General features: G+C 44.9%; 2 protein-coding genes across 2 annotated transcripts in view; both read left to right on the plus strand.

Moving 5' to 3' along the window:
- The first annotated feature begins 438 nt into the window (after nt 1–438).
- Nucleotides 439–6,046, plus strand: HIGD1A (HIG1 hypoxia inducible domain family member 1A). The gene is made up of 4 exons (XM_039726541.1): nt 439–487; nt 2,405–2,512; nt 4,281–4,415; nt 5,137–6,046. The coding sequence occupies exons 2-4, from the start codon at nt 2,410–2,412 to the stop codon at nt 5,184–5,186; spliced, it is 288 nt and encodes a 95-aa protein (XP_039582475.1). The 5' UTR covers nt 439–487; nt 2,405–2,409; the 3' UTR covers nt 5,187–6,046.
- A 515-nt stretch (nt 6,047–6,561) lies between these two features.
- The window catches only part of CCDC13 (coiled-coil domain containing 13), a 28,976-nt gene continuing 9,023 nt past the window's right edge, over nt 6,562–26,514 (plus strand). The window contains exons 1-12 of the mRNA XM_039726628.1: nt 6,562–6,648; nt 8,440–8,660; nt 12,391–12,539; nt 14,455–14,597; nt 17,011–17,100; nt 17,313–17,429; nt 18,223–18,327; nt 19,488–19,652; nt 20,220–20,396; nt 21,741–21,947; nt 22,766–22,854; nt 24,951–25,025. Coding sequence (XP_039582562.1) covers nt 8,446–8,660; nt 12,391–12,539; nt 14,455–14,597; nt 17,011–17,100; nt 17,313–17,429; nt 18,223–18,327; nt 19,488–19,652; nt 20,220–20,396; nt 21,741–21,947; nt 22,766–22,854; nt 24,951–25,025 — 1,532 coding nt within the window. The 5' untranslated portion in view covers nt 6,562–6,648; nt 8,440–8,445. The remainder of the gene's footprint in view (nt 6,649–8,439; nt 8,661–12,390; nt 12,540–14,454; nt 14,598–17,010; nt 17,101–17,312; nt 17,430–18,222; nt 18,328–19,487; nt 19,653–20,219; nt 20,397–21,740; nt 21,948–22,765; nt 22,855–24,950; nt 25,026–26,514) is intronic.

Below are 26,514 nucleotides of genomic sequence, written 5' to 3' on the forward strand. Positions count from 1 at the left end.
AGCCCGGGGCTGAGGCCGGGAATGACTGAGGCCGGGGCTGAGGCCGGGAATGACACCGGGGCTGAGGCCGGGAATGAGCCCGGGGCTGAGGCCGGGAATGACTGAGGCCGGGGCTGACTGAGGCCGGGGCTGAGGCCGGGAATGACTGAGGCCGGGAATGACTGAGGCCGGGAATGACTGAGGCCTGGGCTGAAGGGGGGACTGAGGCCGGGCTGGGCCCCACAGCGCTCCCTGCCGGCCGCCCCGCGCCACCGCCTTCCCGCCGCAATGCGGAGCGCCTCGCGCTGACGTCACCGCCCGCCCCGCCCCCTCGCCCGTATAAGGAAGCGATGGTCGCGGCCACGCTTCGGATTGGCTGTGGGCGAGGGCGCGGGCGCGGGGCACGCCGGGAGTTGTGGTCCCGGCGGAGGGGCGGGGCGGAAGGCGCCAATAAGAGGCAGGGGCGGGGCCGGGCGCGGCAGACGCCGGCCGGTACCGGGGCAGCGCGGTGAGAGCCGGGTGTGGGGCGGGCGGGACCCGGGCACCGCCGGGGACACAGCCCGGGCTCTGCAGGGGGGGCGGGTGCCTGGGGCTGCGGCGAGGAAGGGCTCCCGTGTGGGGGGAAGGTGACTGGGGCGGGAGTGGAGCAGAGGCCTCGTGTGGGGGCGTGCGGCAGAAGGCCGGAGTGCGGTGAAGGTGCCGGGGGCCGCAGTGGGGAAGAGTCCCCATGTGGGGTGCGGGGGCCTGGGCATGGAGGGGGGAAAGGATCCCCACGTGGAGCTGGGCAGGCGGAAGGCAGCCTGGGGGGACCCAGGGCCTCCCCCTTGCCGGGAGGGAGGGATGCTGGGGCCTGTCACCTTCCCACCCATGGTCCGCCCTCAGTGTCCCTCCCCCGCGGGTGACACCGGTCACACAGGTGCCCTGACCTCCCTGTTCGCTGTGGGCAAGGTCAGGGCAGCCGGGCCCTGTGTCTTAGCCAGTTTCTTCTGCCCTGTGCCCATTTTGGCTGAAGGTCACAGAAACTTCCCGTGGTGGATGAATTGTTTCACTTTTAATATAATTTTCTTGTGTAAATCTCACCTCTGGCTGTCTCCTCCTATGCTGAGTGATGGAGAGCTCTTGTTACCCTCTCTGAATGAGTCAGGCTAAAATTATAATTTACATTCAGCAAATGAGAGTGGTTGTAGGAGGCGTGGAGAGACCAAATCCTTTTGCCTTGCAGAGGAAATGGTTTGAGAACCAGCCAGTCTGCTCACATGGGTGCGCTCAAAATGCTGTGTAACCACGGAGCATGGCCACCTTTGAAATGTCCCTTCTGCCTAAGGTTACTGGCGCCTGCTTAATGAAATTCCTCTTGGTTTATCCTGAGAGCTTGGAGCCTTTCTGAGTGCCCCTGAGCTGTGTTTTGCTGTCGGTGGCAAAGCTGAACAATAGCAGTAGAGGTTTTTCTAGCAGGGCCCTCTGTGGTGTCAGTGGCAGAAATTGTCATTAATTGAGTGGTGTTTATGCCAAGCACTGAGGAGGGAACAGGTCTTGGTGTAATCCGTGCAATTCCCAGTACAAAAAGCTGGGAAGTTCTGGAGAGGTCTCTCTGTGATGATGATGGTTCTGTGAGTGGAGCCCTTCTCAAGCTGTTGCTGATGCAATTCCCAGCACAAAAAGCTGGGAAGTTCTGGCAGATGGTCTCACTGTGATGATGATGGTTCTGTGAGTGGAGCCCTTCTCAAGCTGTTGCTGCTTTTTATTTTCCTTGGGGGAAGGTGAGGAATCACCTGTGGATGACTTCTCCTCCTGATGTGACCCCACACGAGTCTGCACAACTTGAGGACTTGCTCAGCAGCTCCTTGGCGGTGGCTGTTTGCCATCCCTGTGTTCTCCATCAGGAATTTGGAGTTTTGGAGATGTGGGATAGGCTGTGGTGACTGAGGAGCTGCCAGGCAGGGCTGACCTTGTGCAGCAGCTCATGCTTCCCCACCCAGCTGCTGTGGCTGCTGCTCCTGGCAGGGAATGAGGGGGGAGAGGTGAACTTTGCTGAGGTCAGAGCTGCTATAAAGGACCAGCCTGCGAAAGCCAAGCGGAGTGGTGAGGCATGGAATTCCTAAAAGGAAAGGCAGGCAGTGACCAAAGCTTTCTGTGGCTGCCTGTGACTATGAGGGGGTCACTGCCATCTCTGGATAGCACAAATTTGTTGCTCTCCTATTTTTTTTTTGTTTTGTTTCATTCTTGCCTCTCCTGGTAAGCACAGTTGTGCTTCCCAAGGCTTCACTTGAACTAAACCATCTGTCCATGGTGCCTGTTCTTGTATCTCACTGCCTGGATATTTGTGACTGATGGAATACACAAGGGATTTGCTGACTTTCTTTCCCTAAAGATTCTCTTTATTTGGGGTTTCCAAAACCTGAAGGGAGGTTCTTTGTCTTCACAGCCACAATGTCACCCAGCCAGGAATCAGTTTACCCTGACTATGAGACAGAGACCAGCCAGACCTCGAAGCTGATAAAAAAATTTAAGGAGACGCCGTTTGTGCCCATTGGTGAGTTCAAAAATGGAGAAATGTGTTTGCACAATCGATGTGGGAAACACCATCACTGTTCACCTTTTTTCTGTAAACAGGAAATAGAAATTACCTCCCCATAACAGTTTAAAAGAAAGAGGGAAATTAATGAGGTCTATTGCCTTAAATAAAAAACTCAGAACCTACAAGGATAAGAAAAATCTCCAAACCAACAAACCCTGACAAAACAAAACCAAGGCTTTTTAGGTGAGGCTAGAAAACATGGGAAGGTGATGCTGTCAAGTGGTTAAGGAGTGAGTTGTGCAGCTGTTCTGGAGCACAGTTCCTGGGAATTATGTGACCACTACAAAGTGACTTAAAAAGCTATCAAAATACAAACTAGAAGGATTTAAATGACAGCCTGTCTGGTAAACATTTCAGGCCTCTGCTGCCATCATTTAGTTTAAATGCATTTTTTTAGTAACTTTTATGTTACACCCAGCTTGAGGAAGTTGTTAAAGTTCTCAGCCTCTCTGTTGAGACTCCCAAAAAGCTTGTGAGGAGAGCAGGGATCAGCTTTTGTGTGCCACAAGACTCGTTTTGATTTCCAGCCACCTTAAATGGAGAGCAGCGGGGTCGCTCGGGGTGAGCTGTTCCCAGCGTTTGCCAGCAGATTTCCGTCACTGCTTCCGTGCTCGCTGCACTTTGTCTCCACCTTGCTGTACCATGAACTCCAGGAGTTCCAGTTCCCCGAAGCAGATTGGCAGAACTCACCTTTGACCTGTGTCAGAGCTGGACTGAAGGCCCTAAAACTGTTAATTGGTGTTTAATGAGAGTGAATTAAGTGTTTATGGTTTTCTGGTGGCACTGGTAATGCTCTGGCTCAAGGAAGACAAACTGCCCGTGCTCTGCTCAGTAAAATATACACAGCACTTAAAACTTGGCATGCACCTATGAACTGTGCAAATAATCCTAAAAATGGAATGAAATAGATGGAATTGGGAAAGGTTGTGCATTTCTCTGTGCATTCTGTGAAAGCATCAGTGTTGAAACTGGCAAAGCTGAGGCTGTTTGCCCTGCTGAAGGTCTATCAGTGAATTCTGGCCCTGGGAAAGAGACCTGGTGGAGCCTCCCTCCTCACAGCTTGGGGACAGTAACATGTGACTTGTCCTGTCCTGGTGGCACCTGTTCAAATGTGACAACACCCAAAATAACAACTGCAGCAGGCCAGTGATACATCAGGGAGCATCCACACACTGTGCGAGTCAGCATCAGCTGGGTGGGGGTCTTGGCTGTGAGTGCCTGTGCAGGAAAGGACGTGTGAGTAGCCCTGGTTCTGTCTGAAAAACATCCAGGGAATTCTCACACCTTGAGCTGTAATGCCAAAATCCTTTGGCGTTTTAATGCTGGTGGAAATCTTTCTCTTCCCTGCACTGGTGTGTGCAGTGAATGAGGTGGCACTGGAGTGAAACCAGGGCTAGGATTTACCACTCCACAAAACCGGAGTGATGAGAGAGACCAAAACAGGCTTAAGTTGTGCCAGGGGAGGTTTAGACTGGATATCAGGAAAAATTTCAAGGAAAGGGCTGAATCACCATCCACATAGGGACTGAAAAACTGTACAGAAGTGACACTTGGGGACACGGTTTAGCAGTGGCCTTGGCAGTTGGTTGGACTCGGTGATCTTAAGGGTCTTTTCCAACCTGAGCAGCTCAGAGGTTCACAGGCTGTTTTGTTTAGGTGGGTCCCTTGAGTCCTCCTGCTGCCCCGGATCTCCACTCAGAGGGATGCTCTCGTTGCCTTGCAGGGATGGCTGGCTTCACCGCCGTCGTTGCCTACGGGCTCTACAAGCTGAAGCACAGAGGTGACATGAAACTGTCCCTTCACCTGATCCACATGCGTGTGGCAGCGCAGGGCTTCGCCGTGGGAGCCCTGACGTGTGGTACGTATGGAATGGGAGCTGGCAGTGGCAAACCATGGAGAGCCTCCTGGAAGCATCCAGGACATTTATTTCAGGATGTTTGTGCTCCTTACTGGTGCTCAGTCAGCCTTTCTGGAGTAATCTGATTTTATGTACTGAAGTGTTTAATTTCAGAGTAGTTTTGATTATGTCTGGATGTGGAATGTGAGGTTCTGCATCTCTGCCTCTTACAGGCCAAAAAAAGAAAACATTCATCTGACATTAAATATGTTGCTGTTTCTGAATTTAATGCACTGGAATATCTACAGCATGTGCAGACCATGGTATTACATATTTTTATATATATATTTATATGTATATATATATTTTCAGGATTGAATGTGTCTCTGAATATACAGGGACACTGTGCCCCTGATCTGTACATCTCAGGTCTCCTCTGTGTGTAAATGTACATCCCATGAAACACTGTTTGTCCATACTGCATTCCCAGCAGGAACATCAGAAAAGCTTGACTTTGGCCACAAAATCAACTAGAATTAGCTCAGGATCTGCATTTTCATAAATTCTATCTTTTCACACCTGGCTTCTCTGTACATGAAAAATTTTGTAGCGTTTATTAAAAAAATGTAGCTGAGGAGGAAGGGAAATTCTGTCTTGCTGAGAACTGTTGAGATTTTGAAACCAACTATTTCTAATTTAACACAGTTCTTTAATTGTGCTTTTTTTTTTTTCTGTCTTGCAGGGGTGCTGTATTCCATGTTCCAGGAGTATGTGGTGAAGCCCAAGGAATAGTGGGAAGCAGTCTGAAATCCCTGTCCTGGTGGTGGCCTGTGTACTGCAGCTCCAAACCTACTGAGGGTTTCTAGAGGAAAACAAATAATACATGGCATTAGAGAATTGTTCTATTTTGTGTATGGTACACTGTGCTGAACCTGGCAGCCTCAGAATGTGACCTGGGGGAGCACCTATTGGGGTCTGGGTCTCTCTGATTGACACCACCACATCCCAGTTTTTAAGGGATATCGTGGAGTGCAATCCCTCTATCTTCCCCTTAAACTCAGTCCTAAAACTGGGGACTTTTCTGCTGTTGTTGCCCAAAACCATGATGTCTGAACTGGCTTCTGTCAGGGAATGTCAGGAACACCTTGCTGCCATTTTCTATCCTCTGCCTCCAACTTTGTAATTTAGAAGCTTCCAGTAGCACTAAATGACTTCTAAAATACTGAGAGCTATATAAACATGTATATTTTTTTATTTAAAGCATAGAGATAAGTATGTCACAGCTATTTAAATGTTATATTTATTCATTGTTAATGAAGACACAGGCTCCTTATTTTTGCAGTATCAGACCCTTGGATTATGATATTTTGTAGCTTTATTTACAGTGTTCTTCTGAGTAACATCTAAATGTAACATTTAAAATACAGATTGTGAAAACTAAACTTTAATTTGGTGGTTTAATGCTTTTAAAGTGTATGATCTGGCTGATTTCTGCAGTACTGTTCCCCACAGAGAATTTTAAAACATTTAAATGTGAAAAGCCGCCCATCACCTTTGAGGTATTAAAATCCTTGTCTTTAAGTTATTTTACTCTCAAACTCCTTGTACTTCCAACAGCAGTCATAAAATAAAAGCCAATTTCTAAAAAAGCACATATTTTCCTGTCAGCTGACATTCCATGGTGACAGCCTCAGGGTTACCCATACAAGGTACAAACTGCACCTCCCTCTCTGTGACCTGTTGTACAGAGCAGGGGGAGGTTAAACATAATAAAAGTCAGCAGTGGAGGTAATAACTGTTCGCTTATGGATTTGTTGGGGGAAGCTCCCATGGTGTAGCATTGGGATGGCGTGAATAGAATAAAAATGCCCTGAGGAGAGTGTAGCGCTAGTGAAAAGGGAATTCCCAGCCGGTGTTCTTGACTCCCAGCTGCTATCACCTTTGCCTGCTCCCGCACACATGGGAAAGGGCGCCGGCACTTTTTCCTGTGCCTACCACCGTGAAGGTGGGAGAAGGAGCCGAGGGGCCGGGATCGGTGCGGGAATCGCGGGAATGGCGATCAGGGAGCGGTGTGAGGGGGGAGCCATCATGGCGGCGGCGCTGAGGGGACGGGCGCGCGCGCGCTCCCGTTGCCATGGGCACCGCAGCGGGCCCGCAGCCGGAGCCGGGGCCGCCTCTCCGCTGCCGCCGCTGCCCCGCAGGGAACGGGGACAGCCCGGGACACCCTGCCGGTGCCCTCGGGAACGCCGCTCGGGTAGGCCGGGGGAGGTGCGGCAAGCGCGGGCAGCAGTGCCCGCCATGGGGGAACAGCGCGGCGGCGCTGCCGGGACCCGGCAGGTCACAGGGCGAGCGGGAGGGTGATAATTACAGCTACGCGCTTGCAATTAAAATATATAAATTCTGCCTCAAAATGGGTGAAAAATTCTTTCCTCTGAGCTCTAGAAAGGTCTGGGCAGGGAAGACATCCCAAAGCCACCTGGGTGCCACCTGTGCCACCTGCTCCAGGTGAGCCCTGGCTGCAGCCGGGGATGGTTCAGAGGAGATATTCGGGAATATTTCACCACTGGAAGTGTTGAACATTTCAGTGTGGAGCCCTTCATGCCTGGAAGCGTTCGAATCCCGCGTGGATGTGGCACTTGGGGACAGTGCTGGGTTAATGGTTGGACAGGGGATCTGAGCAGGATTTTCCATCGCAGCGTTGTTTGATGGAGCTGCACCTTGAGTGCCCTGCACATTTCTGCCCTACAGAGAAGTAAAGAACTCCAGAAGTTATGAAATAATAAATTAATCAGCAATGCAGCTTAAGTAAAGAAAATTCTGAGAAAAGTCATGAAGCTTTAAATAGTTACTCTGCTAAGAATTCTAGGATATTTTCAGAGCAGAGACAACTACTGTTTGAAGATGTTCTTGCTTATCTTTGCTATCTTTAAGGTCAGTAGCTAAACCTATCAAGAGATCCAATCTAATTATAACTTTAATTATCAACCCAAAGGTTACTGAAACCAGAAAAGCTAAATTTTACATCCCGTTTGCTTAAGTAAATGGACTCCTTATCTCTGTAGGCTTTTTCTAAATCTCAGAATCAGCTTTAATCAATTAAAATTAATTTTCCAGCCTCACTGACTCAGTAACTCTTTGATCCCTGATGCCCAGAGCCCCGTGGGCTGTGCAGAGGCACCAGATTCTGCTCTTTGCACCTTGTCCAGGTGACTCTCTGCCCATAAAACACACAAAGGGACACTGCCTTTTGGTGCATTAATCAGCATAATTGGATTTCCCTCTGTGTGGGAAAGGCCCTGTGTTAATTACTCAGTGCAGGGTGTGCCTTTGGAGGTATGTATGTATTAGTTTTCCTAGACCAAAGGTGCAATAGGGTTTTTTTGCCCACAATAAATGTCAAACAGAAGGAGAAAGGGGCTGCAATTTATCAGAAAACTGTCTTTAGTTATCCTAAGAAATGTTTGGGTAACAATATTATTATTTTAAAATATCTGTTAATAATATATTGTTGTAATTAAATATACCTAATAATGAATATGTTATTACTCAGTGATTGCAGAAAAGGTGTAAGCCACACTTTTGTCTTGCCCAAGGGGAGCATAAGGAAAAAAATAGTTTTCTTTCTCTCTCATGAACCCAAAAATGGGGGGATTTGCACTTTTTCTGGACAGGGGCAGGGAGGCTGGATTGTCCCAAAATCTCCAGTGTGACCTGGCTGCCACGTTGGCTTGGCTTTGGCTCCAGCCTGCTCCTCTGTTAAAATGTTTATTTAAACAGGTCTGTTTAGGAACATTTGGAAACTTTTGCTTTTTGAATTCTGGAGTGAAAAAGACCCAACAGCTTTTTTTTAAATTTATTTTTAAGGGCTGTTTAAAAGCCATTTATGGAAAAAGGCACTTGCAGAGTGCTGGAGAGGAGGAGGTGGTGGGAGACCGGGCAGAGGTCGGCAGGAAAAGCTGCACAGCAGCTGCCAGAAGATGTTTTTCAAAGCAGTGCTGATCTCTTCTCTCTGTCACTTTTTATTTTCCTCTCATTATGCTTTTAGTAAACAATGGAGCCAGAGGTAAAAGTGAATGAAGATTTCAAAAGCCAGTTCAAGGCTTATCAGGAGCAACAGCAAAGGCGGCTGCGAAACTTGCTGGAGACCAAGAAGGAGAAGCAGGACAGGCAGAAGAGCACTGGCAGCACAAAGGAGACTGTAAGAGCCCTGAGTGATCTAAACCTCTTTACAAAAGGACCTCCTGTAAAGGAAGATGCCAGCAAAAGGTAAAGGTCTGGCAGCACCGTTCCTTCAGGAAGTCACTGGAGAGTATTTTGCTTATGATCTCATGAATCTCAGTATTATTAAGCTGGCAGGACACTTTATGTCTACACACACTGGGCTTTCATTATCCTGAGGAGATTCTCCTTGTCCATAATTATCCTCAGGGCATTGTGCTGTGCTCTTTAATGTCAGTATTTTACAAATAAAGGGGCAGCCAGGTACTACCTGACAAAATCCAGCCTTTTGGGGTCACTGGCACCCTCTGAACTGCTGCTTAGTTCCTGCCTAGCTTTAAACTAATAGGTTCTCTACATAAATAATTTCCAAAGATGGACAGAGGCAAAGCAGCTAATGGGAGCAAGCCACAGGCCTGCAGTGCAGAAGAGTGTTCCCTGGGATTTCTTTGCAGTATATCCTGATTTGGTGGATCACGAGATTACCAGGACATTGGGCATTTTGGTATGGATCTCCCTTAATCTTGTGTTTCCTTTTGAGCTGAGTACTGGAGCAGAGATTTAAAGCTCAGATCATTTCTCTTGCTTCCAGGATATAGGCAGCCTTTCCCTCTGACCCAATTAATACTTCTGACTAGAGCAGGACTGGGGCTGGACACACCCAAAGGTATCTGCACTGCTGGCTATGGGAATAAATCACACAGACTCCATTTTCTTCACAGTGAAAAAAGCCCATTCTTTATTCACATAACTCCTTTTTATACAGTTTTTCAGACCTCAGGTGTGACTCCAATTGGTCAGTAGCTTTCTTGCCAGTTACCTTTATGGGTTAGTAACAAATTGTTACTCTGTATTGATTGGTCACTCAAACCCCCAGGGTGTATGTGCAGGAAAAGTTGTTTGTGAGAGATAGTTTTCATTTTTCTAACGGTGTAAAAACAGTTTATACAGGTTCTAGTTATTTTTCACCCAGGAATAGATTGTTATTAATGACTGCTCGCACCAGGATTGCTATCACATGGGAAATGGCAAAGTATTAGTTTTGACAAGGCCAGCCATTGATTTTAACAGAGCAGTCTTGATTTTATGAAGCCTTTCTTTATGATTTTTCTGCCTTATTGCAACGTTGCCTGTTCAGGGCTTTGTTCTGTGGCAGTGGTGAAGCCAGGTGGAGAAATTCCTTCATGCACTGGTGCCTCACCAGAGCTGTCTGATTTGCCAAGTTAAGCCCCCAATCTGACCTCTAACATCTGTCCTCTTCCCTTCAACTTTGTTTTCTGATAATCTGTAAAAGATTATGATGGAAATCTGATTTTTAACAAATTCCTGTGAGGCTGACTCCCATAGTTCAGCTGTTTGGCAGAGGAAGGGGATTTAGGTGCTCCCATGGCACAGCCTGGGCAGTGTGCAGAGTACAGGAAAACCCAGTAGCTCTCTGCTATTTAGAGTTCAGTACTTCAGGCCTGAGTAATCCCAGATTTTTTATTTACCTCTGTTGCTGTGTCACTGACTGTCAAAAGTCCCCATTTGACATGGCAGGTGTGGCAGATAGATCTGGATTGTCCTTTGCTTGTGTACATTCAGCAGAGGAGTGCTTGTGAGTGATCAAATCCAGGCAGGATTTGTTTTTGGAAGGGATTCACCAGCATGTTCTCTGCAATATTCCCATGACAACACATCAGAGGGCTGTTCCAGGATCACAGGACTCCACATGGCCTGCAGTGACAGTGATTTGAGCTTGTCACTGTTGTTTATAGCAGCAATCAGAAAACATTTTCCTCTCAGAAGTCTCCCTTCCTCTGAGCCTTGGGAATTCTTTTTTCCTTCCTCCCATCCTACTCCCCAGTCTTGTTTAGACAAGTGTTTAGCTGATATTTCTGCTTCTCTGTTATGTTCTCTCTGTAACTTTATCCTCCCTTCTCTGTTTGCTGTACTTGAATGTATCTAAGTGACTCTCTCCATCACGTGGAGAGTCTCTAACAAGAGTTGGGAAAGACACAATTTGACAAAAGTTAAATTCCTTACTGTTTTTGTACTTTCTTTTGGCCTGAACAGGGCATGCAATTTGGGAAACCACCTGAATTCCAGGCAGAGCCCTGCTCATAAGCTCCACCTGGCTTTGATTCCTTGAAGGAGAGTGAAAAGGGGCACCTTTGGCAGCCCATTTCTTTTGGCTCATTTATAGCCTCTGTAACAGGGAGAGTCACTCTGGGATGGGGTGGGAAGTTCCTCAGAGAAGACTCCAGCTCTGTGCAGTTCTGTCCATCCTCCTCTAAGTGCTTTTCCTCCAGACTTGGACTCCAGCTCTCAGAAGACTTCACTGCTCAGGTGTGTTAAGAGCTTAGAACCTTTTTTCCATGTTAATCCCCCAACTGTTCAAAATCTTTTGGTTCAGGTGTCTCTAATTGGATCTGAGTTTTGTTGCTCACTCCTCTGAGTGGTTCATGTGGGAATAATTCAGTTCTGCCTCTCCTCTGCTCACATTGCTCTTTGCTTTCTTCTCCTTTGTGAACAGCTGCCTTTGATCTCCCTTTGATTTGCAGCTTTGAAACACAAGTGCATTTTTTAATTATACATTGTGAATCCTCTCCCAAACTGGTTGTGCTGTTTATGGCAGTGCCTTGAGAGGTTATTTATTCTGCTGTGGGCACATGGAGGGTGCATTTAAAAGCTCTCAGGTCCAATGGGTGCTAAGAGCTTGCTAAAATTTTGGAATAAAAAAATGAGGTGGTTATTGAGACATCTGACTTGGTTGTGTTTACAGGTACAAACTGTAACAACTGGGCTTTGTTCAAACCACATCTCCAAAGTGAACGTTTAGGGTTAAATGAGAGTCTAGGAGTCAATTCATCCAGCTGATTTAGGTGTCTGGATAACTGAGATAGGAATTCCCACATGGGAATCACAGGGCACTGGAGACCTGCATCTTCCACCAGCAGCAGCTGGGGTCAGGTGGGCAGCCCAAATGTCACCTGTGTGGGGGTAATTGTATTAAATCCCAGATTTTCTCAAGGATCCCGTGTTAGGGAGCTCGGGTAATTCTGAACTCCCACAACTGAATGGAGCCCCTGAGGCTCCACAGGTTTTTATATTTGAAGGACCTATCACATCAGGGCCATAAAGAGATTAAAGTTATTAATTCTCTGGATGTCTTAGAGAGATGAAACCTTTAAATGTTGCTAAATGTCCTGAAGAATAGGAGAAGCAGAGCTGTTTCTTTCCATTCAGAGGGCTTTTTTTGGTATTCTCTGTTTCTAAATGAATTCCAAAAGGCACAATACAAACTGGTGCTCACAGGGTTCCAGGAGAATCAGCTGAGGACACGGGAAATTGGTCTTTTATGAATTGCTCTAAAACATTGATTTTTAAAGGACCCCAGGGGCAGCTTTGTAGTCGATGCTCTGTTGGCTTCTCTTGGCTTTGTCAAGTATAGAAAAGAAAGCCTGAATGTCCCACATGCTGACTGCTGCCTGATTTTCTCTGAAGAAGCAGGTAAGTAACACTGAGATGACACTATTTGGTAACCTCAGTACACCTGTTCTGTGATGTTTTGCCCCAGACAGCTCAAGAAAGTGCAATTTTTATTTTTTAAGAAGATGTTATCTGAATAGATCAGATAACCAGCTTGTGTTCTTATCTGAGCTTTAGGACATTCTGCCTAATTCAATAAGCTCACTCTTGATAAGCTCAACCCATCCATCATGCAGTTGTTTCATTATTTTATTTCCAGGAGCACCTATTTGTGCATTATTTGCCATTATGGTTAATTTTTTCCCAGTTTTCTTGAGGCTGAGAATAAGCAGCTGCAGGATCAGCTCCGAGAGATCCGGGATGAGAACTGCAGGCTCTACAGACTGACAGCAGAGCAAGAGTTTGAAATAAAGGAGCTCCAGAAAAGAGTACGGCTGGAGAAGTTGGCTCTGTCAGGTAAACACAGCAACTTTTGAGTTCTCCCCATGTTGGTTTGCTTGATGCTGATGACAAAAAAATGTCTCTGAAAAGAATAGTGTCCTTTTAGGGTCCACAGTGATTTCTGTTCCTCATAGAACTGTAAACTTGCTATTATTGGCAATAATGGTGTTCCATATAAATATTATTTTGGGAAACTTCCTGTTAGTCTCAAAGAGCTGTGCTGCAGCTTTCTCTGCTCTGTAGGGTTAAATTTCTTATTCAGGCTCCTTGTTTTTTTCTGCCTGAACAGGGCACAGGCAGCATGCTGGATGAATGCAAAATTCAACTTCTAAAGTGATTTTGGTGTTTTTTGACAACTGAACTGTGCAGGCTGCACCTCCTCCACTGGGTGCCACTGTTGGTCAGGACAGCACTGATGACCAGGCTTGAGGAGAAGGGGGAAACCAGCAACAAAGAGAACTAAATAACATTAAATTCCACCTTAATCCTTGAAAAGCAGCTGTAGTTTTTGTGTAGGAGAGGTGATAATCTCTTCCTGGTCAGGACCAGGAGCCAGATGTGCTGTTGCAGCTTCTTTGGCTGATTCCAATCCCTTGCCTCTGTTTTCCCTGTCTGCATTGTGGCAATCCCCCCATTGCTTGGGAGTGAAAAGCCTTGGGTGAGTGTGTCCGATGCATTTGAAGACCAGCAATTTACCATGGAAGCAGCAGCCTGGATTTGGTTAATTTAGTATTCACTGTGATTCTCAGCATCCATTATTTATCCTGAAAACTGAGGTAAAAGTAGCTCCCAGGTGGGAGGGGTGACACAAATCACACAAAGGAGTGAGAGCAGTGCTTTTGCAAATAATGAATTGCTTTAAAGTGCTTTTAAAAAAGTATTTTAAATGCTTTTAAAATAAATTCCTTTAAAACAATAAATTTTGGTTTACAAGTTTTTTTAAACAATGGCATAGAAACAAATTCTGTTCCCAGCTGTATTCTGTGTGGCCCCATTAGTGTCTCTGGGGCTGTATGGGCCTCAGCATTCACTTGGGAGTGATCTCTCTCACCTCTCATCCCACCCCAATTCATGAATATCACAGAAAAGTGATTACTGCAGAGCCCTGAAGCAGGATGAAAGAGTTAAGAGGAATGACAGCAGCCAAGTTCAGTCTTCACACCCCCATCAAGGGTTTGTTGTTGCAGGCTCATGTTCCTTGCTGAGCTGGAAGTTTCTGTGGACATTGTTTGCCATGGCATTGATTTTGCACTTGTACAGGAGCTTTGCTTCACCTGTGTGCTTTTAACCAGAGCCAGGTGACACAACAGGTTTGCTTTGTTTGTGGCACTAATCAAACCCTCCCTGATGAGGGAGCTAGTGACGTGGCTAATTAAAAGAGCAATTAAAAGAGTCATCCAGTAAAACTCCCTGTGTAATCCCAAGGGAGTTATAAATAGGCACAATGAAATTTCCTGGACCTTGTCCAGCACCCAACTGTAATATTGTGCCTGACCTTTGAGGACTGATGTCTAAAAACATTCACACCTCTGTTCCAGCAACTCCTCCTGTAGTAAACAACCAGACAAAGCAGAGTGTTGCCTTTTTTTGTGAAAATGCCAAAAAATCCTGTTCCCAGCTCTCCTTCCCAGCAGTGAGCAGGAAACACCACTGCCCTCTCCAGGTAAAAATGTGGCTATGACCACTGATGTGGCCTTGTGGCTGTTGCCACAGTGTGAAATGTGGCCATGGAGTGCTGCAGGATCAAAGGACCAACCCCTCCAGCTGGCACCTCTGACATCTCTTGCCTGTCTTGTTCATTGAAGTGCCTGGCACAGCTCGCAGAGGAAGGGATGGGACAATGGAAGTTCATTGTGACAGGGAACAAAAGCATGGTCTGTTCTCAATCCTGCCTGTAAGATGTGCCCTCTGCTTTGATGTGCTCTTTCAGAGGTGTCTGGTTTTGCTGGAGACGTGGCTGCCACTAAAATAGTTGAGTTGGCCAAGAAAAACCGGGAGGTGACAGCTGAGTTTGAGAGTGAGAGAGCCAAAGTGAAGCAGCTGAATCACAGAGTCAAGGAGCTGGAGAGAGAAGTGAGGCATTTTTCTTGTTCTTGTTGCATAGTAAAACATGGAAATCCAGCCTCTGGGGTAGAAAATGGGTTTGGTTCATGTTCCCATGTTGAATTTGCTTTTAAATCTGTGTTTGCTTTGGGTTGTGGTCATTTCTGTCCATGATGTGTTCCCTCAGCTGTTTCACCTCTGCAGACAGGAGGAGCTAGGAAAGGATATCCCCAAATTATAATGAGCCAAGGATTTATTAAACAGCATTTAGGAATGTTCACTTGTAGAAGCTCAGAGACTTTTCTACCAGTTTGGCAATAATATTTCTCTTATTATTTCGGTTTGGTTTTTTTTTTTTTTTGTGAGGAGAATGCCATTTCACACCTTTATGTCTTACATTCCCACCTCGTTAAGACCAGTCACTAATTAGTTTTTTGTTATTCTAAGCTTTTGTTATCCCTGTAATGAAAGCTGTTTTCTGGAATAAGTACTTACAGAACTGAAACAACACCAAACTATATCATATAAGACAGCAAACCTTCACTCAGACAGATTAAATTTTCTACTTTACTGTGACTTTTTTGCCAACCTCTCATAGAAGTAATTTTACTCAGGTGGCTGCTGAATTGAAAATGAGATGCCCTGATGTCAATATTTGCTTTGTCCTTTGGCTACTGCTCCTCTTCCTTACACAGTATGGGTGATTTTTTTCATTTTTTTTTCCTGAACTTTGCTTTCTTAGAAGACATCAGTTAAATGAATCCATAATGCTGACAGATGCATTTTGACTCAGCCTTTCACCATCACTTATTATCATGAGTCATGCATCTACCTGAATTGCACCCCAGCTACCTGAAAGATCAAGAAGTCATAGATTAAATTAAATTTTGGAGAACTCCTGCATAAATCCACAGTGCTCTGGTCACAGGGATCTTGTCAAACAGTTGGCAGGTTGGCAAACAAGTATCAGGTGTAGTTTGGGACCTACAAAATCACACAAGTAGTGGAGCAATTCATGAATAATTTAAGGAAAAATCAGCTTAGTTCCTCTCCCTTACTGCAGAAGTGGAATGACCATTATTCAAAACAAAAACCATTAAATATTGTCAGATTTTGGCCCAAAAAGAAAGGAGCACAAACATTTCAGGAATATGAATATGTAAATGATGTGTAAAATGAAAGCAGTGTTAGTCACTGGGAGGTATCTATGAAAAATATAGAGTGATAGCTAGAAAACACTGTTATTTTACCTATTTATAGCTCTTTTCCTTGTCTGAAAACTGAAAAATCTGTAAATCATAAGTATTTTACCATGATTATTTTCCCCTAAACAGAATGGAAGGTGTGGCCACTGAACAATCACTTGGCAAAGGGTGGGCCATGTGAGCAAAGGGATGTTTGCAGAAAATTTCCTCAGAACTGGAGCCAGCAGCTGCCAGCTCCAGCTGAAATTCCTCATTATCAGTTCATTGACTACAAAACTTTATGAACTGGATAGAAAGAGTGGCCCTAACCCATCAAAAAAGATGAAATTAGAGCTGATCCTAAGTGAATTTTTCCCCAGATGTCCCTTTAATGAAGGAGTTCTTCCTTAGACTCTTCCTTAATTCAGGCAAATAATCAAGATTTTCCACCCACCTCAAAAAATGAAGTCCCAAACTTTTAAAGCAACACTTCCTGGCCTTTCCAGCCCCAAATTCCTGCACTCTCATCCATTTAGAAATCTTTGCAACAGCAACATAGGGCATGATTCAGAGCAGAAAGGGTTGTATGTCTGTTTTCCTTTGCTGTGGCAAGCAAGAGGAGACAGTCTTTACTCTTAATTAATAAATTAAGTTATTTAAAGAAGTTAAAAAATGCTACTTTAGAGTTACATGATTCAAAGCAGGAGGGGTTGTATGTCTGTTTTCCTTTTTACTCTTAATTAATAAATTAAGTTATTTAAAGAAGTTAAAAAATGCTACTTTAGAGTTCCCAGCTAAAGAAAAAGAGCCGTAACACCATTAAATTTCAGTTATAGGGTGTCAGGTAGATTTCTCCTTTTGTATTCCTCCATTGAGTAGAACTATTTGCATTTTATGAAATATTCTGGGCTGGACAGGATTTGGATTTCTGTATATAAACATTAACTCGAGGTACTTTTGGTGATAAAATGTCTCAGGAGTCTCCATATTTGAAATTTGATCCCATCTCAGCAAGTTCTGAAGTTATTCCACAGTAAAATGCAACATGATCCTTTGGGAAGCATTTCAGAAAAAAAAAAAAAAAAAGAAAGAAAAAACCTTTCCTAATGATTGTGTTAGAAAAGGGAAAATTAAGGGGGTTTTGGGGATTTTTTTAGAGTACATAAACATCTAAGTTATACTTTTTTGCTAATTAATACTCCATGGAGTGATGCTGTTCTCTGCATCCATTCTACACTAACAATGGGGTTCTTTTCCAGCTACAGGCAGCTGCAGAAAAAATCCATTCCCTTGGTGGTGATGCTGCAGGAATCAAGGAATCAGCTCTGAAAAAGCTGGAAGGAGACTTGGTAGGAATTGTAATTGAAATGAGGAAATTGGCAGCACATACTCAGCTCTTTTGTAGAACAAGGATGTATCCCTGTCACCAGTTTTGGGACCAAATTCCCCTGTACCTCCTCTGTGCTCCAAAAATTAGGTCTGGAAAAAATAATTCAGTGATCCTGATGGATCCATGGATGTTAATCACTTCAGTTTTTCCCTTTCCTTCCTTTCCTCCAAGGCTGAAAATCCAGAGGTGAAAGCACTGCAAGAAAAATTGAACACAGCCAACTTAAAAGTGACAGAATATCGGAACCAGCTCCAGAATTTGAAACAGGAACTGAAGCTGACCCAAAAGGTACCACTGCAGGGAGCAGTCTGGGGCTGGGACTCCTGCAGGAGGTTCAGTCTTGGGAATTTGGGAGGTTTTTGGCCTTTGGTTGGCCCCCATGAGCTGTTCCAATGGAGCAGGGAGCTGGGGAAGACACAGGGGTAGGGGTTGGAATTGAAATTGTGCTCCTGGACACAGGAATCTCATGTCTTGCCTCCCACTGTCCACAAATCCTTCTGAGTTTTAAAGTCTCAGATCAGCAGAACTGTTTGTGACATATATCCATATATCATTCCTCCTTTCCCATACATTTAATTATGTATTTACTTTTATTGTAGGCTCCAGTGCCTTGGGAATCAATGGCATTAGAGGTCATGCTTGAACTAAAGCATGTGTTTAAAGAGTTTGTTGGAATGACATCCAGAATAACCTTTTCCTCTGATCCATGATGGATTTAAGTGTTATTATGTGCTCTGATTCTCTTTGGTTTCCCTACTTTGTGTAGGAGACCTGCAATGCAGATCAGAGTAGAGAATATGGTCCTAAAAATAGAACTCTGCTGACCTTTTTATAAATAATTTAAATGCTCTTCATACTAAGTTTAGCTGTGTCAGAATTTTGCAAGGGAGATTGATTCAATTCCTGGTGTGTATGAAGACAATATCTCTGCTCCTGGTTAATTATGGGTTAATTATCATATCAAAAATAATTGTGTCTATTGAAAACTGCTTGTGCTCCCTGTTAGAGAGAGCTGCTTTTCCTTCCCTCTCCCCAACCCATCATTTTCAGCCTTATTGTTGATGTTAATCCCTTTTCCCAGATTTTAGCCAAAGAAGTTGGGGAAGATGTGAATATCCAAAGTCTCTTGACCAATTCTGGCAACTGGCGTGGACGAGCTCAGCAGATTCTCCTTCTCCAAACCAAGGTGAGTTTCAGCCCTGCACGGTGCCATTTCAGCTGGAATTCTCTTTCTAAGTAGAGCTATCACCTCAAATTAAGGTAAAAGTGCTGTTAGTTCTTCATTAATTCTTAACATCTCTGGGTTGATGTGTGCACACCATGTTAATGACTCTGCAGCCCTGTAAGCTTTGGTATTTCAGCTGGGAATCTTTCACATCTGTGTCAAAGGAAGGAGTTCAGTGACCTTGGAGAGCTGTGGCAGCCTAGTTCAAGTCCCAGGGTGTTTTGAAGGTGCCTCTCTCCACTGAGAACAGAAGGAGCCCTGTCAGTGTCTGTGCTCTGACTTAGACACCTTTGTTCAGTGCTTGGAGTCAGATGGGAAGAATTGAGGCCAGATCAGGTTTTCAAGTTGTTCCCTCAGGAGCTTCAGTAAAATCTTTAACTCTTGAGTCTTCTGAAGGGCAGAGTTTAGCTGAAATGTCAGCAGGAGGCAGGGAGGCAGTTTTGTCTGCATCCAAATAAAACTTCTCTCAGGCAATTTGATATATCATTTTCCTATTTTCCTGCTGTTCAATTATATGCCATCAAACTGTGATTTTTTGCATTCTGACTGAGATTTTTAACCTCTGCTTTCCCTTGAGCAAATTCCATTTCCCCCTGTTTTATCCCTGCCTGGGGTTCATCTGGCCACTGTTCCTACTGTTCTCTGCTTTAATGTGCAGATTTCTTTCTGATCCAGACTCCTCAGGCCCCTTCTGCAGTCAGTGGGGATCTTGTAAATCCAGTGACTGGATCAAAAGTGAGACAGGTTCCTCCAGCAGGTTCCTCCAAAGCAGAGGAAGTGCTCAGTTCCTTCCCCTGACTATGCAAGCAGCCTCAGTTGACAAGCTGGGTTCCCTTGGATTCACACAGCAGCAATTCCAGTGCTCTGGAGTGCCTGTCTGGCCTCCAAATGTGGCTCCACAAAGGCACAGATCTCCCATGTGTCCCAGATCTCCATCCTGCACAGATGCCCTAAAATCTGCATGTTTATTAGCAGCTAAATTTCAATCTGAAAGACCAGACACTGCTAGTGTTAATCAACCATTAAAATATCAAGAAATAATCTGAGCTGCCTTTGGCTGTGTCCTCTTTGCCCTGTGCCCCTGCTAAAGCTGAGGATGAGTTGTCATTGTTGTGCCACAGGTTCATGAGCTGGAGCATAAACTGAATCACCAGAAGATCAGAGCTTCACTGCTTGAGATGGATGAGGGATTGCTGACATTTCCTGATCCAAGGAAGTTGTCAGTCCAAGAGAAGAACTTGCTGAAGATTCGCAGCTTGGAGAAAGAAAAGAAGGAATCTTTGGAGGTAGAATCCTGTGAGCTGACAGAGTCCTGTTTGGGTGTGGAGCAGTGTGTAATAACTTGTCCTGCCTTCAGGGTGTGTTACACCCTACCTAAAACCATTTCACAGACCTACCTCATCTGCTGGAGGAAGCTCTGCCCCATTTCACAGCCAAGCCCTGCTAGAGCTGCACCCAAACTCCTTAGCACCCCTCTTGGCCAAGTGTGCATTCTTCATCCCAAATGCAGACATCCCCTCACACCTCCTGCAACTGTAGGGCTCTGGGCTTCTCCATTTGAACAGAATAATGGAGAATCTACCCAGATATTCTCCAGAATAATGGAGAATGAGAATCCAGAATAATGGAGAATCTACCCAGAGCACCTGGATTCCTGAGCAGACAGACCCTTTTTTGGATGTTGGCAAGCAGGCAGCCAGTAGCATTTATAATTTCTACTTCCCTAGGACTAATACAGTATTCCAGTCCCATTTTTTTAGATTCTACCAGGTAATGTGTGATTCTTTTACTCACCACAGCACCTGGGGCTTGGTGATAAGTTATAACTTTCTTTTCCTTTTACATCGCTACAGAAACTCTCTGAGCAACACAACACTCTCCAAAAAAACCATGAGGAATTGAAAAAAAAATTTGATGCTTCAAGAGCCAGGAACCAAATGCTGTGTGGAGAAGTGAAGATGCTGAAGGGACAGATTGGAACCTTGCTGGAGAAAGGGAAACATGATGATGAGCTCATACAGGCCTTGCTGGTACAGTCTGTGTTGGTCCCAGCCCTGTTCCTGTAGGGGATAAAACATGGCACACACAGCCTTAGGGTATACAGGAGCCTGATGGATCCAACTGTGACAGCCAGAGGTTTCCCTGTCAGCTGAAGTCCTTCTGCATTTTGGATCAGGTCATGTAAGGGCTGTGAGACAGCACCAGGTGTGACAGATACAGCCAAGTGGCCCTGAGCTGCAGGGACTGGCAGAAACATTTTGCAGAAGGATTGAAGTAGGTAGAGGAAGGCCTTCAGTCCTGACCCAAGGCCTGTGTTCTTTATTCTGCTTTCACCTCCACTGGTAGATTTTTTTTTTTTCCTTAGAATGCCTGCAGTCCTGCAGGAATTTTTTCGTTTGTAACTTCCATTTATTTTGTAATAAATGGTTCAGCCCACAAGCTGAACCATGAGCACTAAACCATGTGCACCCTCACATGCAGGAGAGGATTTGGCCTCTTCTAAACCAAGAGTTTTAGCAAAGGCTCAAAGATGCTAAGAAAGAAATAAATAGCTGCTGTCATGGTCCTGCCATGGTTTTAAACAGCCTTCCTCAATTAAAATGGCAAATATAGTAGAGAATATGCCACCTCCTAGCAGGGTTAATTCTGTGTTTCCTGATCCAGCTCCTCACTAGTTTCAAACCACTCAGATTTCCCTGCTGCTGTGGGTAGGTTTTAGCTCAGCTGGCATTCACCCTTCTCCCACCAGCACTGTGGGTGCTGACCAGCAGATTAGGGGAGCCAAAGAACACTTGTCACTTTTTCTGAGTGTTCCCACTAAAATTAGTACAGAAAGATGCAAGTTTCTTTGGGAAGGGATGGTTAATCTCTTTAATCCCTTCTATCACAAAAGCACTTTACTTGCAGGTTGTTGGCCTGACAGAACAAACTGCCTGACAGGTATTAGGTTTGTCAGTGTGGAAAAAAAAACCTCCAAAACTACTGGTGAAGCAGCCTGGCCTCATATCTGTCACCCCACAGTACCCTCAGCTTTTAATATCACTATCACATGATCTGGTCATGTTCTAATTCCACAAAAAGCACATTGAAATCTTGAATTTCATTCAGTTTATGGGAAAAGTAATTTCTTTATGAAAGGCCAGCCTTTTTTGCTCTGTTTTTTGCTACGCTGAGCAGCAGAGCTGGCAGCAAATTGAATCTGACCGTTGCTCAGGTCAACATAACAAATCAAATTGCCAAAGTGGCACCAGTGACACCAGTGTGCTCCCCACCAGGGACTTGCCCTGCCATTCCTAAATGGATATTTGTCTTGGGGGGGTTTAAAATAATCATTGTGTACAAAATGAAGCTCTCCCCTGTTTCTCTTTTACCAGAGCCAGCAGAAGCAAATGCAGGAGATCTTAAAGGGCCTGAGCCAGAAGGAGAATGAGAACAAGGAGTCTCAGGAGACGATGGGGCACCACTTGAGCCATGAGATTCAGAAACAAAACACCCTGATAGATGAGCTCAGGGGGTTGGTGGCTGACAGAGAAGAAAAGGTTAAAATTCTGGAGAAGGAGATTGGACAGCTCACAAATAAGGTAGGCAAACAAATTAATTAGAGGAGCGCACTTGGTAATCACTTCAGATCTGCTCTTCCACTTCCTTGTCCCTTGTTATCTGAGATGGTTGCTGCCTCCAGACAGTGATCCCTGTCCTGCTGACAGTCTTTCCTGATGGAATGATAAAGCAGGAATTCTCTTTTGTAACTCCTCAGTTCCTTTGTGCATAACTTGAGGCAGTTTCAGCAGCAGCAAACACAGAAATACCAATCACATCCACACATGGGCCAAGTCAGGACTGTCAGACTGACAGCAGGACTTGGGGCTGCACTAGGGGCTCCTCAGTGCTCAGCACCCTTGGCTGCTGGAAGGAGGAAGCAAACAAATGTGTCACACCAACATCAGCAGCTGCTGCTGTCTCACAGTCAGGATTTGTGAAGAGTGTTTAGGCATGCCATTCTCATAGATCCAAAACCCTCCTGGGGCTCTGGTGAGGTTGTGAATCTCCCAAATACCTCAAGAATGGGGGTTGGGGCATTGAACCCAGGATCAAACCTGGGTTAGGGACACAACCCACAGTGCAGCAGCATCACTGCCAGCACAGTTGGTTTATTAATGCACTCTGATTTCATATTAAACTACCCTTTTTACTGATTTCTGTTTTGTTTTCATCCTGCAATGAATGGGAATTAAAGCAAAGCTTCTGAGAGGTCCTGTAAATCAAAAGTTTTCTGGCTTGCTTGTAGCAATAATCAAAAGCTGCTGCTTTGGCATTGGTGCAGCTGTTTTCCTCTGAGCTATGTAATTGCTTTTATAACATGCTCCACCATTAACAGAAGAAATCTGCCCATCCACAGAACAAGTCAGGAGCTGCTCCTCCACCACGCTATGAGCACTCAGGATCACCTGAGGGGTCAGGCAGCAGCAAGGCTGGGAGGACAGAATGGTAAGAAGATTCCTGGTAAGAAGATCAGAAAGTCAATATTGCAAGTTGTTTGAGTAATCCAGGAGCTTGGTTTTCCCAGGGAGTTTCATCAGACCACAAGTGCTTTGTGCCAACAGCTGTGGCAGCCTGTTTGCAATATATGGGAATCTCTAATCACATTATCTCTTGGACTTTTGTCCTGGAACTGAGAAGGATGTACAGACTTGCAGACATGACTAGATTTGGCATGGTGGTAGTGCAGCTATTTCTCCTCCTGCAGCTCAGATAATGTTTATGTGGTCAGCTTAAGTGCCTGGGAGTCTTTTCCCTTATGAGACACAGGGCTTCTAAGGAGCAGATTTCTGTGAGCAGGGTGGGGAGTGAAGGCAAAGTGCCATTTTAGGTAAGCACTAAATCACCGGTGCATTATTTAAATCAATAAATGCTCTTTGAGTAGGATTTACATGCAGAAATGTTGAAAACACACCACATCATTTGTTCTTACCAAACACCCTCTTTAAAGCCTCACTGAGGACTGTGTAAATTACACTAATCTTAGTGCAGCAATAAATCTGATTTGTGTTTACACTGATGTGACTCTGGGTCACTCTGGCTGTGTAAAGGGACCAAGGTACCACAGCAAGTTATATCCTTTCCTGTTAAATTGCTGCTGAGTTTGTTGCTAAAGAGTTCATGGTCTAATTGATAGTGAGGATTTGAGACTGGTCTGATGAGGATGGGGGAAATTTTTCATCAAGATAAAGTTACAACTGATCTCTTCTGTGTAATTTCCTAACTCATTACTTTAGACACCCAATTTGGCTTTAAAATCAGTTGAGTATTCCTAAGTAGAGCATTACTGTAAAATTTAAGAAGAATTCTGTAGTTTTGAGTTGGACTTGAAGTATCCTTAATTTGAAAGTTTCCACGCCCTTCTGACTGTTTTAATTCTCCCCCTTCCAACTCTGCAGAAGTTGTTGTGCTCTCCTGGAGCAAATCTATATTTTATCCCCTTTTTTTTTTACCTCGCATGTCTGCTGATGCTAAGCAGGAACCAAAGCTGGGTAATGGCTTTGTGGAAACCACTAAGTGCAATGCATAAATTATTGCTTGTGTACAGGGCCAAGGGCTCTGTCGTGCAAAGAGCTGACGTGTCAGGTGGGCAATGAATGATCCTGAAAAACTCTGAGAGCTGTTAATAACTTGGTCAGCAAGGCTCATTCCTTCCATTAACTTTAATATGCTGATGAACTCTCAATTCTGTTTGGCTGTAGTGAATCATCTTTTCCTATCGGAAAAGGTAAAATGAAAAACTCTATAAATAGATGCTGAACCCATTGGAGATGGCAGAGTAAAAATCTGCATTTTTAGACTGGGCCGAAGCTGTCAGTATGAACCTTAACTTGATTTTAGGATTAACCACTCCTAGCCCAGGAGGCACATCTGTCACTTCCACAATATTAAGGCTTTATCCTCTTGTTAGCTACAGCTGAAGTAAGGAAATGTGGGGTAAGTCTGCAGGGACTTGGCTTTGGGCAGCTGAATTTGTGTTGAGGAAACGAACACCCCCTGAAATGTGGTGTCCCAAGCAAATAGCTCCTTAAATAGGGTGTCCCAAACAAAGACACACCTAAATGGGAGGTCCCAAACAAAGACACACCTAAGTGGGATGTCCCAAACAAATACACACTGAAATGAGATGTCCCAGGCACACGTCATTATACATAAAACTCAACCAGGCTGGCAGTGATACTCTGGTGTTATCAGCTGGTTCCTCCTCTTACAACAGTGAGCCTGACAGATCTTCCTGAGGGTTTTCACAAAGCAGATTTCATAAAGCTGTATAAAATACATAAAGCTGTGTGAAGTATATTTCTAAAGGGCATTGGGAAATCCAAGTTGTGCCCTGCGTTGCAGAGCAGGGGTCGCTTTGTTAGGAAAATCTGTGACATGCAAACACTATCAAACTGCACAGAGCTGGGATTGCCTCTCCTGGTGCTGGGTGAAGGTGTGAGGTGAGGGAGCTTTTCCTTACAAAACACAGACATTGGAGAAGGACTGGAATTCTGGGAATTCTGCCCTATGTGAAGCTCCTAACACAGCTTTCCTCCCCCCAGCACAGTGTCCGCGATGGGCCACGTGCTCGTGGAGTCAGCAGCCACAGAGCCTTTCTTCCTCAACCCACCTGGAAGGTGGGTATGTAAACTTCATTACAGCAAGGGAGGTGCTCTGCCATGCTCTGCAAGCTGCTGGAAATCCTTGTCTTGCCTGCCTTGTTTCTGTAGTGAAAGCTTCTTGCACCATCCCTCCTACCTGAAGCTGTCCAAGAGCTCTAACATCTGATTTCTCTCTTAATTCTATAATTGACTGCTTGTTTGACACCATTCTTCTCCATTTTTACTCCCAACCATCAAGATTTCTCTTGGGGTTTTTTTTGGTTTTTTTTGTTCTAAAGAAGGTCTTCCTGAAAGCAGAGAGGTCAGAGAAGTAATGAACTACATAATAATGGGATGCATGGGAAAACTGCCCTTCCTTTCAGCACATTTTGGACACAAGAACAGCCATTGTGCAAGTGCTGCCTGAAGCCTTTCAGAGGGAGAAAATCAATAGCAGGGCATTTAATAGTTTAGTGCGGCACTTGGGAGATACAATCTCCTTTTACTCTGGCAGTAGCAGTGGAAGGAGAGTCAGGGATAATGAATTGATCAGAGGTGGAAGTTTGTTTTCAGGGGTGATGGGGAGGGGAGAGCATCCACAAACAGCTTTCTAATGGCACTCCTTGTGACTTTATATCCAAATATTTCTGTTCTCTTTATTGCAGTCTAGAGATGGGTGCTGGGGGGAGGTAGTGAGCCTGGCTCTGCATTCTGCCTTCACCTTCAGACAAGTGTATTGGAGATAGGAATGAAACAAAGGCAGCATTTGAGCACTTCCATTTCAGAAGTGGGACCCAGGCTCTCTGTGCTTGTGCTTCCCTCAGGTCTGCTGGCACGGGCAGCTTGAGCTGGGAAGTGCTGCTGGGAGAGATCATAACACAGAGGGCTCTGTGCCAGGAGAGGGAAAAGCTCCTGGAGCTGCAGAAATGGCACAGCCTCATGCCAGCAGCATCCTTTGTGGGCTGCTGGGAGCAGGGAGAGTCTGGGACAGGCACCACAGTACATCACACGCTGCCTTCCTTGCCTTAAATAGGGGGTTTTCAATTTTTTTTCTGCTCAATTTCTCTGCCTGGCTGATGATTCATTCTTTTTATTATTCTTTTAGAACAAAGGGCAGAGAAAAAAAAATGGAGCCATCTTCCAGCTTGCTGCACTTAGATAAAACCAGAATTGCTGTATTTATATATGCATGGCCTTATTGAGGCAGCAATATTATTCATCAGTAGTAAATACTGTAATTATTGTTATAATATTCTCTTACAAAGCTTTTCACATTCTTTTTAAGTTCCATTGTGTCCTTTTCTAAATTAATTTATTCTGGTTTAACAGAGGCATAGCAGTGATTTTTTATTAGATTTTATTTTCTCTGATTCAGTTCAATGTAAGATGATGTTAAAAGCCAACCACGTTTTAGAAGAGAAGGGACAGAAAAGTAATTTTTTGGACACCTTTCAGCTACTGTTTTTTCCCAGTATGTGTTATTTGATTCCCAATATTGGAAGTATATTCCTGTGTGCTTGTCAAT

This window comes from Passer montanus, unplaced genomic scaffold (assembly GCF_014805655.1).
Source record: "Passer montanus isolate IOZ18808 unplaced genomic scaffold, ASM1480565v1 scaffold59, whole genome shotgun sequence".
Taxonomy (NCBI): Eukaryota; Metazoa; Chordata; class Aves; order Passeriformes; family Passeridae; genus Passer; species Passer montanus.